The 14,041-nt window shown below is 44.8% G+C and overlaps 1 protein-coding gene across 1 annotated transcript in view; it reads left to right on the top strand.

Annotated features, from left to right (window-relative positions):
- VWF (von Willebrand factor) overlaps positions 1–14,041 on the top strand; it is a 179,474-nt gene that overhangs the window by 15,951 nt on the left and 149,482 nt on the right. The window contains exons 7-9 of the mRNA XM_033148351.1: positions 7,384–7,600; positions 9,922–10,044; positions 12,196–12,307. Of these exons, the coding sequence (XP_033004242.1) occupies positions 7,384–7,600; positions 9,922–10,044; positions 12,196–12,307 (452 nt within the window). The remainder of the gene's footprint in view (positions 1–7,383; positions 7,601–9,921; positions 10,045–12,195; positions 12,308–14,041) is intronic.

Genomic DNA, 14,041 nt, shown 5'->3' on the forward strand with positions numbered 1-14,041 from the left:
GGAATCTTGCCTGGTTACTCACGAGCAACTACCCCAAGGACCTTACAGGGGGCAACAGGTCTCCTGTACCTTTAGCAGCCTTGTTAGGAGGGAGGTAGGATTTTAGTAAGTGCCTCTTGTCTCTTCCGTGCTCTCTCTCCTGTATCAGGCTGTGGTCAGTCAGGAAGAGAGATTAACAGTTAGATGCCATTTCGCAATTGGCAACCAAATATCCCAATAAGGCACCCTAGCCCCAGGAAGCAAAAGCCAGGGGAAGCAGAGAGTTATTCTTGATAATTCAAGCACCTGAATATCCCACTTCCTGCTTCCTTTTAAGAACATTTATTTATTGATAAAATAAGAGGTTGGGGTTGACGGCATATTTTCCTCTCCTGGGGCAGAAGTGAGAGCTGCCCTTGGAAACAATAGCATCCACCCAGAAGAAGAAAAACTTAGTAGAAAGATGTTTTCATGCTCTTTCTAAGTAATGCTATCTTTGTGGTGGAAATAAGCTTGTGGGTTTTTTTTTTACATTGTAAACAACTGGCCTGCCAAGACAAATGCATATTTAAGATTTGTGGCATTTTTTGTGGGGGTTGGGGAGTGCTGTGGCGGAGAGAGCAAGAGAGAGTCCAACGTGCTTTACTGTAAACACTGCAAGCTGGAGATGCGGTTGAGAGAGAAAGCAGAATACAGCGTTTGTTTTGAAAAGGGAAATGCAACAATAAGGTTGCAAAGTTGAGCGCAGGGGTAGTACTGGGAAAGAGGGACGATTCAACTCTCTGTGCCCATTTTTTGTGGCTTTGTAATGAAAATTGCCTATCTTCACAATTGATAAAAGAAAAGGAAGTATCAACTGTTGTGTGTCGAGGTCCCCAAACCACCCCACAAATAAAACACACTTCACATCAGAATATAAGTTTAAGGTTTTGGGCATAAGTTTAAGGTTTTTGGCCACAACTTTATTGAATACAAAATAAGTGAATGGTTGCTTAGGCATTGGTTAAGACTATCTGTCCTGCTGGGGACAGAACTGACACCCACCCGCCTGTGGAGTCAGTATAGGGGAAAACACTTTGGGGAGAGAATGTGTGCCCGTTCTCCCCTAATGCTCCCAGGGGCTCTTGCGTGGGCCCTGGCCCCCGACCGGGGGAAACGAACAAGCATGGTGAGCCCCTGGATTCCTTTAACGGAATTCCCCTTGCAGCAGCAGCCTTGAAGGGGCAACCATGGCCACCCTGCCCCTTCGCAGCATTGGAGGGGCAGGCACAGCCAACCACTTCCCCTCCACCAACCTTTTTAATAACCAATGCCTAACCGCCAACCTTACAAGTTGTGACTAATTGCTACGCAGTAGGCGAAAACCAAATGGCACCAGCCAATCAGCCAAATGGAAAAATTCCTACCAGGCCCCTGCCCCAAAAGCAGACGACCCCATGACAGGCATAGCAAGGTCAATGCAGAGGCCTAATAACAGGGAGGGAGGGCGGGTGATCCGATGCACGAAGCCAGGAGAGCTCCCACGCTGCATGCAGGGTCATTTATAGGCTCTGGACTGTCCATCAACAAATTGCAACATATGAATCTCCCCAACGACACCCAGAGCCCAATCATAGTTGAGGCCATCCAGACTAACCCGCCCAGCAACAGAGGGGTGACTTGTTAGCCCCCACCGCAACACGTGCTCTCCATGAAGGAGAACACACTGTATTAGAGTCCCATATGCCATACTGGCTGTCCCCGCTAGAGGCCTTTGCGGTTAACTGGGTCCTCCCTCAAAGAGGGCACATGTTGTGGTGCGACCTGGAGACCGATCTCCTGTGTTGTGGGTGGGATCATTCGGATAGCCACAACGCCCTATTGGTAGGTCCCTCGATGCTGGGTGCAATCTGACCAATGGGACGCAAGTACAGTGGTGCCCCGCTAGACGAATGCCTCGCTAGACGAAAAACTCGCTAGACGAAAGGCATTCGCAAGCGGAAGGCTGCCCCGCAAGACGAAAATGTCAATGGGGCTGCCTCGCGAGATGAAAAAAAAAAATCGTCGCGAAAACCGCTATTCTGCCTTGGTGCTTCGCTAGACGAATAATTCGCTATACGAAGACACTCGCAGAACGAATTATTTTCGTCTAGCGAAGCACCACTGTAAAGGACATTGAGGGACCTATTTAAGCCCATGCATGTGTACCTGAGCTTCCTCTTTGGGTTAGTGCATTGGAACACCCACCCACCTCTCCCTATATTTAGGGCTTGTGCTTGACCTTGCTATGCCGTCATGTGTCGTCTGTCATTGGGACAGGGGCATGGCAGGAATTTTCCCCACTTGGCTGATTGGCTGTTGCCACTCCTACACGAAGAAGAGGCTGATGGGGTTACCGGACCCAGGGGCCGCCTCATCTTCCTCTGAGGAGGCTGGGAGTGGAGGACCTTCAGGCAATGGGTCCTCCATCCCATCAGGAGCCAGAGCAGACTCCGCTGATGCCTGCACCTGAGGACCCAGCACAGGTGGGGATCCTTCAGGCTCAAGCCCTAGCCCCAGCTCTGCTGGTTCTGGAGGCGGGGAATCCTGCTTGGCAGGAGGTTGGATTGGATGGCCCTTGTGGTCTCTTCCAACTCTATGATTCTATCCCTCAGGTTCAGCATCTGAGTCTGAATCCCAGGCCATCACAAATATGCTGATTCCCGGATAGAGAAGGCGATTGGGCCGCATCCAGCCCCCGGGCCTTAGGTTGCCTACCCCTGCTCTAGACCTCTTGACTGTGTTGATGTGGGTCTCTGGTGCGGAGAGAGGCAGTTATTCGGGCAGTGCAAGCGGTCTCAACCACTGGAAGTTCTGCAGCAGGGATCATTCAGTTCTCAGGCGGTGAGGTCAGCGTTGTAGCAAGGGTCGGAATACATATGTGACCCTTTATCCATAAACAATGATCTAAATAACCCCCCCCTTCCATACACATATTTGGGTCTGGGGAAGTGGAATTGCCAACCTAGGTACAAAATGTTACAGTGGTACCTCGGGTCGCAGACGCTTCAGGTTACAGACTCCACTAATTAACTGTTCCAAAATATAGACGAGTTTTTACGTTAGCCAGATTAGATATGCTACCTTCCGCTGTTCTTGAAGGCCGATTCTCAAAAACACCATTCCAGAATCGACTCTGCCCCTGTGGAGTCGGTATTGTGGAAACTGTATCACATGTACTCCCGTCTTGCCCGTTATATAAACACTTGAGGGAAGAGATCGTCATGGCCCTTATACTTGCCATTCCGGGCCGCTCGCCCAAGGACATACTGTTTTTCCTCCTGGCAGACCAGAATACCAGGACAACGGAGAAGGTAGCCAGATTTATTGAGAGGGCCATGAAATTGAGGGCTGCCAGTTGAATGATAACAGCGCCCCCTCATAATTAAGATCTCGTTTATTCTTGTTTTAATTGTGCCGAATCCCGATTCAGCTCACTTTATTGGTTTATATAGGGTTTCTATCAGTATCTGTAATATGTGACTTTTTGATGCGACGGCCTGTAGGCTTTGCAAATAAAGTTTGTTGATGTTAGACTCCGCTAACCCAGAAATAGTACCTCGAGTTAAGAACTTTGCTTCAGGATGAGAGCAGAAATCACACGGCGGCGGCGGCAGCGGGAGGCCCCATTAGCTAAAGTGGCACCTCAGGTTAAGAACAGTTTCAGGTTAAGAACGGACCTCTGGAACGAATTGAGTTCTTAACCCGAGGTACCACTGTATTCAGATTAGAGTCGCTATTCAGCTACAGTTGACCAGCGATGATTGGGAGTGGCTGCTAAGTCACGTATGTCTGACTCTCTGTGTTGCCTCTTACGCAAACTGCCTCATCCAGGCATTTTCCCTCTTGGCTGTTTATTACCTATGTTCTGGACTTCCTTTGAGGTGCTGACTTTGGTTTTGCCAATCTGCTCTCCATCTTCTGTTCCCTTTTGCCAACACCCAGCAACTTGTTGATAGAAAACAGAGGTCCCGGTTCATACAAATAATCCTGTTTGTTTTCGTACCGTTGAACTCTCTGGTGACTGATGCTTTCGGCTTGTTTGGGGTTTTGCTTTGGAGATGCTTAACCAAGGCGCTCAACAATGCGCTTCACTCCCAGAACAGGGACAAATCCTCCTTCGTCTGCCCTCAGCCAGTCTAGTTCTGCCTACCAAACCACATCTAGCCCAACTTGCAGCTATTGCCGGTTTAGAAAAAGTTTACTATGTTTTGGTTGTAATGGCCCTTTGGCATGGAATGGTTAGTATGGAGCACTTGCAGCCTGTTCCAATGCCCCAAGGGACCTCCACAACAGGGTTCTTTTTTATTCTTTTTTAAAAAATTATTCCATGTTACATCATAATCCAAATATACCAAAGCCATCACCACATCATTCCTACCCCCACATTTATATCCTCAATCAAATGTAATATTCTTTTGTCCCTCCCCCCGCTTCCCTCTGCCCCCACTCGATTTCCTCTACATTCTGAGATTACATTTATCTTTGCATTCTGCAGACTTCTCAATTCATCTATGCATTCTTATTGCCCTTCCTCACTAACTTACATCCCCTCAGATACTCTTCATTTTAATCTAGGCATATTAGCATATCTTTTTTTTAGCAGTATTTTTCCATATATTCATCAAAACATTTCCACTCCTTTTTAAATTTTTGATTCAATTGATTTCTTATAATAGCTGTTGGTTTTGCCATAGCTAAGTATTCATTTAATTAGAGTTTGTGATTTCCATTTAGCAGCAATCACTATCCATCTGCTGTGCTTGCGTATAAGAAACACCCCCCCCCCCCCGGTGGTATCTCTTCCCCTATCAATCCAAGGAGATATATCTCTGGTTTTTAAAAACAAAATAAAAAATAAAAAATTCCTTCCAGTAGCATCTTAGAGATACACTTCTTCAGATACACATGCACACGAAAGCTCATACCAAGAACAAACTTAGTTGGTCTCTAAGGTGCTACTGGAAGGATTTTTTTTATTTTTTATTTCGTTTTGACTATGGCAGACCAACACGGCTACCTACCTGTATCTGGTTTTTTTGATTATTGATATTTTCAGCATCTTCTTTAATTCTTCATGTATTACTGTCCAGAATTTCTTAATTTCCTCACATCTCCACCACATATGTGTTATTGTTCCTATTTCTACCACATGTCCTTGGATTTCAATTTATATATCTTTGCCAACCCAGCTGAAAATTCCATTTTCTTGTGTGTAAGCCCCACTGAATGCAATAAGTCATGTCTGAGTAGGCATGGTTAGGAAGATTGCAAAAGTAGTCATGCTTACAGTAGCCCTATTGAAATCAATGGAACTTCATTTACCGGTAGTCGTGATCAACTTGTCCCATTGGTTTCAGTGGGTCTGCTCTAAGCATGATTAAGTCTGGATCTAACCTATTTTTTAAAAATATATATATTTGGACCTTTTATCCTAAAGCAGAAATTCCTAAGGGCTTATTAGCATGACTTCTGCACCTTCCACTCCTGCTTGCCAACTTCCCAGTAGCCTGTGCCCCCCACCCATCTCCTTTGCTGACCTTCAATGGCACTAGAAATGTTCTCTTTGAGGTGGCCCACCTCACCTTGCCCGATGGTAAGACTAAGCTTCATTTGGGCAGAATTATGGATTATGAAAAGATACCGCAGCAGTTGTGCTTGTATCAACTACTATCAAACAGAGCGCTTGGACAGAGGATTGTTTCTCCTGCAGGCTGAAGAAGCGAAGCCTCTGTGTTATGTATTCAGGAGACTTTTGTGGCATTTTTCAAACATTAGTTTAATTTATTCACTCTCAAAGCAATACATTGTTCTATTAATAGCAGTTCAGCAATACCAGTGCCTGTTGGAAGAATTTTGATCTTTTACATAAAGAAAAACAGCTTCCTTTGTTTGCTAGGCTCTGCCTCAAGAATGCACAATTCCCCGTCCCTCAGCGCCTTTCAATGTGCCATGGTCAGCTGTCGGGGGGCAGAGAACAATAGCTATGTTTCAGTCTATATTCTGCCCACCACTACTGAGCTATGGGGTTTGCTACTTTTTCTTCCTACTCAAAGGGGTTGGTGGAGAAGTGCTGCGTGACTCTTGAGCCCTGCCAGTTACTTCAGTGAACATTGAATCTGTTTCTCAGATTAATCTCTCTGAAGGTTAGTGTGAGGATAAAATGGGCCCAGCGATGAGGCATGTCTATGGGATTAAGAACCTAATAAATAAAAGGTGTACAGGATAAAAAAAAATTGTAATAACATAATGAAGCATTTGATTCTTTTTAAAAGAGAGGGCAGGAGCTAGCCTGCCTCCTGACTTGAAAGGAAAGTCTCCCGACTTGAAAGGAAAGTGTCCTTGACTAAAGACACTTTGTATAATGAATTGATGGCAAAAGTGAGATTTGCACTGGGGACTCGATCTCTACTTAGTGCCAGATTTACGTATAAGCTAAACAAGCCATGAGGATGTGGGTGGCGCTGTGGTCTAAACCACAGAGCCCAGGGCTTGCCGATCAGAAGGTCGGTGGTTCAAATCCCCACGGCGGGGTGAGCTCCCGTTGCTCGGTCCCAGCTCCTGCCCACCTAGCAGTTCAAAAGCACATCAAAGTGCAAGTAGATAAATAGGTACCACTCTGGTTGGAAGGTAAACGGTGTTTCTGTGCGCTGCTCTGGTTTGCCAGAAGCAGCTTTGTCATGCTGGCCACATGACCCGGAAGCTGTACGCCGGCTCCCTCAGCCATTAATGCAAGATGAGCGCCACAACCCCAGAGTCGGACACGACTGGACCTAATGGTCAGGTGTCCCTTTACCTTTTAGCCAATATTAATTTGTATGCTGTTGGTGGTTTTTTGTCATTATCTTGTTGGGTTGTGTATGTGATAAAGGGGATCCATACCGGGGTGCAGGCGTCTTCTTCTATTTGTCCCTCGGCCAGTATCGCGATATGAGCGCCGCAACCCCAGAGTCAGTCACTTCAAGAACACTGTCCAACCATCTCATCCTCTGTCGTCCCCTTCTCCTTGTGCCCTCCATCTTTCCCAACATCAGGGTCTTTTCCAGGCAGTCTTCTCTTCTCATGAGGTGGCCAAAGTACTGGAGCCTCAACTTCAGGATCTGTCCTTCCAGTGAGCACTCAGGGTTGATTTCTTTAAGGATGGATAAGTTTGATCTTTTTGCAGTCCATGGGACTCTCAAGAGTCTCCTCCATCACCATAATTCAAAAGCATCAATTCTTCGGCGATCAGTCTTCTTTATGGTCCAGCTCTCACTTCCACTGTATGGAAGAGAATAGCACCTGCATATTCCTGCAGTTACACCCTTCCCTTCCCGAACTCACCCTTATCCCATGAGGCTTATTGTAATAAGCTTTGTGACAGCTCTAATTATTCTGTACCTGCAGGGCATTCTAGAAAATTGCCAGCTGCTGAAGACATCCACTGTGTTTTCCAAATGTCATCACCTGGTTGATCCTGAGCAATTCGTTGGCCTCTGCGAAGAAGACATCTGCAGGTGTGCCCAGGATAGGAACTGCCACTGTCCCGTTTTCCTAGAGTATGCCAGAAATTGTGCTCAGCAAGGTGTGATTCTGGAAGGGTGGCCTGCCAGCGCTGCATGCAGTAAGTTTCCAAGACTTGGTTTCTAGAATAACCCATGGACAGCAGTAGTACAGATTGATTTGGAGAGTTTTGGAACACTAGGAACGTAGCTTGCACTTCCATTTCCGAGCAGAAAGCTGTCGTCACGATTGCCTAAGGGCACAGACGGAGCATTGCTTTGACCTTACATCTCTCATGGTGCCAGCTATCTGTGCTTTCTTACCCATGCTTTTCAACAGAGGTGTGTAACCACTGGAAGGGACTGTCAGGTGGTGTCACTGCCACTGTGCCAATGACACACAGGACTTCTTTGTCTTTCCACCAAGCCCGGTGGCAGTGGCCGCGTCCCTGAATGAATGTCTGCACCAAATTATGGGTTAGGTGAGGGCTAGCAATATGAAACACAATCTGGGTAGGTCAAAGGGTATGGTGGTGGACTGGCCTTGGGCAAAAGGGTTTTAGCTTTTATCTGTCCTGTATAGGGTTACACTCCCTCTAAAGGACAAGGGGTATGCCTGCATTGTTCCTTTTCACAAGCTTGGACAGGTGAGCTATAACAACAACAACAACAACAACAACAACAACAACAACAACAACAACAACAACTTTTTATTTATACCCCGGCCAAGACCGGGCTCAGGGCAGCTAACACTGAATATAAATACAGTAAAACCATGTTGTTGTTTTTTAAAAAAACCAAACAAACAGTTGATGGAAATATGAATTAGAATACAGCTTAAAATGCAGCCTCAATTTAGTGGTAGCCCATACATCAAAGCCATAAGGGGAGAAAACGTCAAATATTCACCGGGGCCCAACTATCCATGCTGGTCTTACATGGGCCAGCAAAAAGAGCTGAGGGAAAATTTATATACAAAATCCCTAGTTCTGTTGGAAACTGAAATATACTCGGAGTCAAGTGTGAATTTCATGCTCTTTATTCAGCTCATAGTAGTGAGGAATGCAGTTTCCCCAAAACATCTGCTTTATATACACTATTTACACAATGGGCCCCAGGTGATTGGCTAATTCCGGGATACTCCTGTGTGCCAATCGGGTTGCGGATTCACTTCCACCTGGAGCTGGATTGGGTGGCTCCTGCGTACCAATCAGACTGCTGCATTCTGGATCCTATTGTTCTACGACCAATCAGACTGCTGCATTGTGAATCCTATTGTTCTAGGACCAATCAGACTGCTGCATTTTGGATCCTATTCAACTCAGTACATAACAGAAACAAATCAAATGCTGTAATGTGCTCCACTGAGGGCTTGAAGACAATTCATAAGCTTCAGCTGATGCAGAATCCTGCTGTGGGAGAGTAGTACATAAATTGGGCCTCAGCTGATCTGACTCCCTATTAGCTTCTAGGTCCAAATATGAGTGCTGGTGAAGACTTTTAAAGCCCTATTTAGTCTAGTGCCGGGGAGATCTTCCTCCTATATATTCACCTCGTCTCCAAACTGTGTACAGAGGCTCCAAATTTTGCAGTGATTTTTATTGCCATTTCATACATTCATTAGTAACAATGAATGGGGTGCCTATTGCAAGTGCATATCAGGCCAGCTTGGCAGTTTCATTTTTTTTTTTTAATACAGTAGCTTTATTTACTGAATGCAAGTAAACACACTGCATTAGGGCTTCTCTCTAGGATATTGTTGAACAGCTGCTACCTTCAGCCCAGCCTAGCCAGCATGGTCAGAGGTCAGAGATGATGCTGGTTGCAGTCCAATAATAACATCTCAGAAAGACCAGGTTGGCCACCTCTGTCCCAAGGCATCAGAGCATTTCCCAATGCAAATCACTGTAATTTGCAACAATAACAGTCAGGCATTCACCTTTGTATCACGGAAGGTGGAGACAGATTATAATTGTTTCCAGAGAACTAAAGGCAGAATGAAAGAACACCCATTTTGCATGTGGTATGTCCGCTCATCTCACTGTTAACCATAGCTAATAGTTGTTTGCAGGTTTTGGTGCTCTTTCAAAAATGATTTGGCCAGAGATAGAACAAACAAACTCCATGTTTACACCACGGAAAGCAAAATATCTCTTGAGCCACATTCAGTTCCTGTCCGTCTCCAGAACTAAGTTTTCAGATGTTCACAAACGTTTCTTGGAATTTCAGCATCCACACATGATGCTATTTGCCAAATGTTGTATGGTCACTGTAATATGTTACCTGTTTTGTATGTGTAAGTTTACCTCCTTAGAAGTGGTTTAAAAAATAATATTACGAGAAAGGAATCGACCAAATAAAATATCCACCCTTCTGTATAATAGAGTAGAGTACTAATAGATTCCTAAAGGATTTGTCTCTCCAATCTCTGCAACTTTTTCAGGGCCAGAATGTCCAGTTGGCTTGGAGTATAAGGAGTGCACATCCCCTTGTGCCAAAACCTGCCAGAGTTTGAATATCAATGAAGTGTGCCAAGAAAAATGTGTTGATGGCTGCAGCTGCCCTGGTAATTTATTTACTGATTTGTTTACAGAGGCAATCTTTCAGCAGTAGCATTTCCCATTTCATTTAAAGAAGAAAACTGCATTTATTTCTCTCTCTTCTCCTTCTCTTTTTCTCTGTCCCCAGATTAGGCAGTTTGCATACTGCCTGCATGTATTTTATCAAAGAGCTACTATTAAATAAAAAGAAATAAAGGTCTATGTGAGTTCAGCGATGGATGATGGTCCATGACTTCTTTCCTTTTGCCTGCAAAGTCTTAAGTCGCTTCTGAATTATTTCTAAGTCATTCCAGCTGTTAGGGAAAGAAAATGAAGAAGATATACTGTGAGAGGCTTTTTAATTGAGCCTGGAGATGTAAGAGTATGTATTCTTTTCAACCAGACATACACTGGCTAGTATACTAGCTCTCTGATTAGAGTTGTTTTCACAGCTCAGCTAAGGCAAACTTTGTTTGCTAGGGCAATGGTATTCAGGGGGCCTGTTCCATATTGACTTTGCTGAGGAACGCCTACAAAGCCCCAGTTTATCACAGAATATTGTAGGAGCACATTAAGATCAGGGGTGGGCAGAAGGTATATTGGCATCTGCTGGTAGATCTCTGGGTGATTTGCAATAGTCACCAGACCCTTATATATAGTGAGAGAGTGAGGAAGGGTATTATTCAGAAGGGTGGTGGGAATGGGTGATTCACTGATGGGTGTGGAAAACCTGTTGATGACTGTTAACGACTGCAATTAGTCCTAAAGGAAAAGGCAAGGGGTGAGATGGCTAAAGATAGCTTTGTCATGTATAATGAGATAAGAATCCAATGTCTTTGCTCAGACCAGGTCTCTCCATGGTTTTGAGTTTGGTGTTGTTGTTCAATCATTCAGTCGTGTCGGACTCTTCGTGACCCCATGGACCAGAGCACGCCAGGCACGCCTATCCTCCACTGCCTCCTGCAGTTTGGCCAAACTCATGCCAGTCGCTTCGAGAACACTGTCCAACCATCTCCCCCTCTGTCATCCCCTTCTCCTTGTGCCCTCCATCTTTCGAAACATCAGGGTCTTTTCTAGGGAGTCTTCTCTTCTCATGAGGTGGCCAAAGTATTGGAGGCTTAACTTCAGGATCTGCCCTTCCAGTGAGCACTCAGGGCTGAATTATTTAAGGATGGATATGTTTGATCTTTTTGATGAGTTGCAATTCAGCAACTTCTCTTTCCAGTCTATTTCTGAAATTCCTTTGTATTAAGGCAGCTACTTTGAGATCTTGTAAAGAATGTCCTGGGAGATTGAAGTGTTCTCCTACTGGTTTCTGTCTTGTGATTCCTGATATCAGATTTATGTCCATTTATCCTTTGGCATTGGGTTTGGCTTGTTTGTCCAATATAGAGAGCTGAAGGGCACTGTTGGCATTTGATGGCATACACAATGTTGGAAGATGAGCAATTAAATAGTCCTGAGATGGTGTGTTTGATGTTGTTGGGGCCAGTAATGGTGTTGTCTAGGTGTATGTGGCAGCAAAGTTGGCATCTGGGTTTATTGCAGGCTCTGGTACCAGTGTCCACGTTGAGTCCTGTTGTTGTAATATTGTGGGTGAGGAGTTGTTTAAGATTGGGTGGCTGTCTGTAGGCGACGGAAGGTCTTCCTTCCTAAATTGTGTGTGTGTGTCTGGCCATTTCTGCCAACCAAGCAGTTCAAAAGCACGCCAGTGCAGGTAGATAAATAGGTTACTGCTGCAGCAGGAAGGTAAACAGCATTTCTGTGGACTCTGGTTTCCGCCACAGTGTTCTGTTGCGCCAGAAGCAATTTAGTTACGCTGGGCGCACGACCCAAAAAGCTTTCTGCGGACCAACGCCCTCGGCCTGAAAGCGAGATGAACGACGCAACCCCATAGTCACCTTTGACTGCACTTAACCGCCCAGGCGTCTTTTACCTTTACCTTTACCCATCTCTCTATCTCCTTACATATCTCTATATCTCTATCTCCTTATATGTAGAAAAATAGAAATCTCTTATAAGTTTGCAAGGAAATTCCAGCACAGTTTGAAAATAATGGTGCTAGGGTGAAAGATGCCAACTGATAAACTTTTGTGACTTGTGTCAGTCTTCTTCCTTAGAATTTAGGGTTAAAATGGTTTTGTGGAGACTAACAGTGTTTTTGCTGGCCTCTCTAGACGGCAAGCTGCTTGATGGAGACCTCTGTGTTGACAGCTCCGACTGCCCCTGCCTACATTCAGGCAAGCGCTACTCTCCCGGTTCTTCTGTCTACCAGGACTGCAACTCATGGTAAATAGGATAATGTGACCCACAATGGTAATATTGTCACAGGCAATGAGACCCTGTGTGATTATCCCCATAGACACCTACATTTCTGGCCAACTCATAGGTTATATACCTTAAGGACCAATCTATACATGCAGCCAAATGAAGTCCTAATGTTTATTTTGGATTGTGGTGCTTTAGATGTACCGTATTTTTCGTTCCATAAGACGCACTTTTTTCCTCCTAAAAAGTAAGGGGAAATATCTGTGCGTCTTATGGAGCTAATGGTGGTCCCTGGAGCCGAATTGCCCAGGGGCCAAAAGAGGATCATGCTTTTTTTTTTTTTTTACAAAGAGAAAATGGGGTGTTAAAAGGAACCCGCTCAGCAGCTGATCAGCAAGAGATCGGGGGAGAGATCCTGGCTCCCTTTCACCCCGTCCCCTTACCCAGGCCTCCATTGTTGAATGTGCTGCAGAGGGAGGTTGTTTGTTTCCGCAGCCACATGTGACTGGCTGATTAGATTATCTGTCTGGAAACTGTAGAAACTGCTCCCTTTCCTAAAGATTTTTCAGAAATGTGACTTGAACCCCATAAAAACGGGACTTTTCCTCTTTGCTTTTCCCCCTGTGCAAAAAAAACTGCAAAACTTTTAGCTGATCCTCAAAAAACAGGGCTTTTCCCTTTGCAAAAAAGCTGTGAAACTTTTAGCTGATCCTCAAAAAACAGGGCTTTTCCCTTTGCAAAAAAAGCAGCAAAACATTTAGCTGATCCTCAAAAAATAGGGCTTTTCCCTTTGCAAAAAAGCTGCAAAACTGTGAGCTGATCCTCAAAAAAACAGGGCTTTTCCCTTTGCAAAAAAGCTGCAAAACTTTTAGCTGATCCTAAAAAACAGGGCTTTTCCCTTTGCAAAAAAGCTGCAAAGCTTTGAGCTGATCCTCAAAAAAACAGGGCTTTTCCCATTGCAAAAAAGCTGCAAAACTTTGAGCTGATCCTCAAAAAAACAGGGCTTTTAGAGGAGGAAAACCAGAAATATATTTTTTTATCTTGTTTCCTCCTCTAAAAACCAGGTGCGCCCTATGGTCCAGTGCGCCCTATGGAGCGAAAAATATGGTTCCACAGCACCAAAAACACCAAAGAACAAAAACTCCACTCAACCGACACACAGAAAGCTAGCAAGTGAGGGAGGAGACATCAGTCTAGCTGTCTCCCATACATGCTATTTTTTCTATTTGCAAGGAACTTCATTTATAGGGAAACATTCAGACATGAAGCTCCTTGCCTGGAGCATGAATTGGTATGGAGTTGATTCTCCTGTATCTCAGTGTGTAAAATAAGTGCCTACGCCAGAACTATAGATGATCCCAAGGAATAAGTTTCAACACACTCATGCATGTGCTTAAGGCATTGGACACTATTATTATTATTATTATTATTATTATTATTATTATTATTATTTATTTGTATACAACCCTTCATCTGAAGATCATAACATAAAAGATTAAAGAGAACTTTGTTGAATAATAGCATGAGAAGTGAGATTCAATTGATTTAAATCAGCAATAAAGATTAGGATCTGGGCTTCCAGAGAGCCAGCGTGGTGTAGTGGTTAAGAGCGGTAGACTCGTAATCTGGGGAACCGGGTTCGTGTCTCCGCTCCTCCACATGCAGCTGCTGGGTGACCTTGGGCTAGTCACACTTCTCTGAAGTCTCTCAGCCCCACTCACCTCACAGAATGTTTGTTGTGGGGGAGGAAGGGAA

This window comes from Lacerta agilis, chromosome 5 (genome assembly GCF_009819535.1).
Source record: "Lacerta agilis isolate rLacAgi1 chromosome 5, rLacAgi1.pri, whole genome shotgun sequence".
Lineage (NCBI taxonomy): Eukaryota > Metazoa > Chordata > Lepidosauria > Squamata > Lacertidae > Lacerta > Lacerta agilis.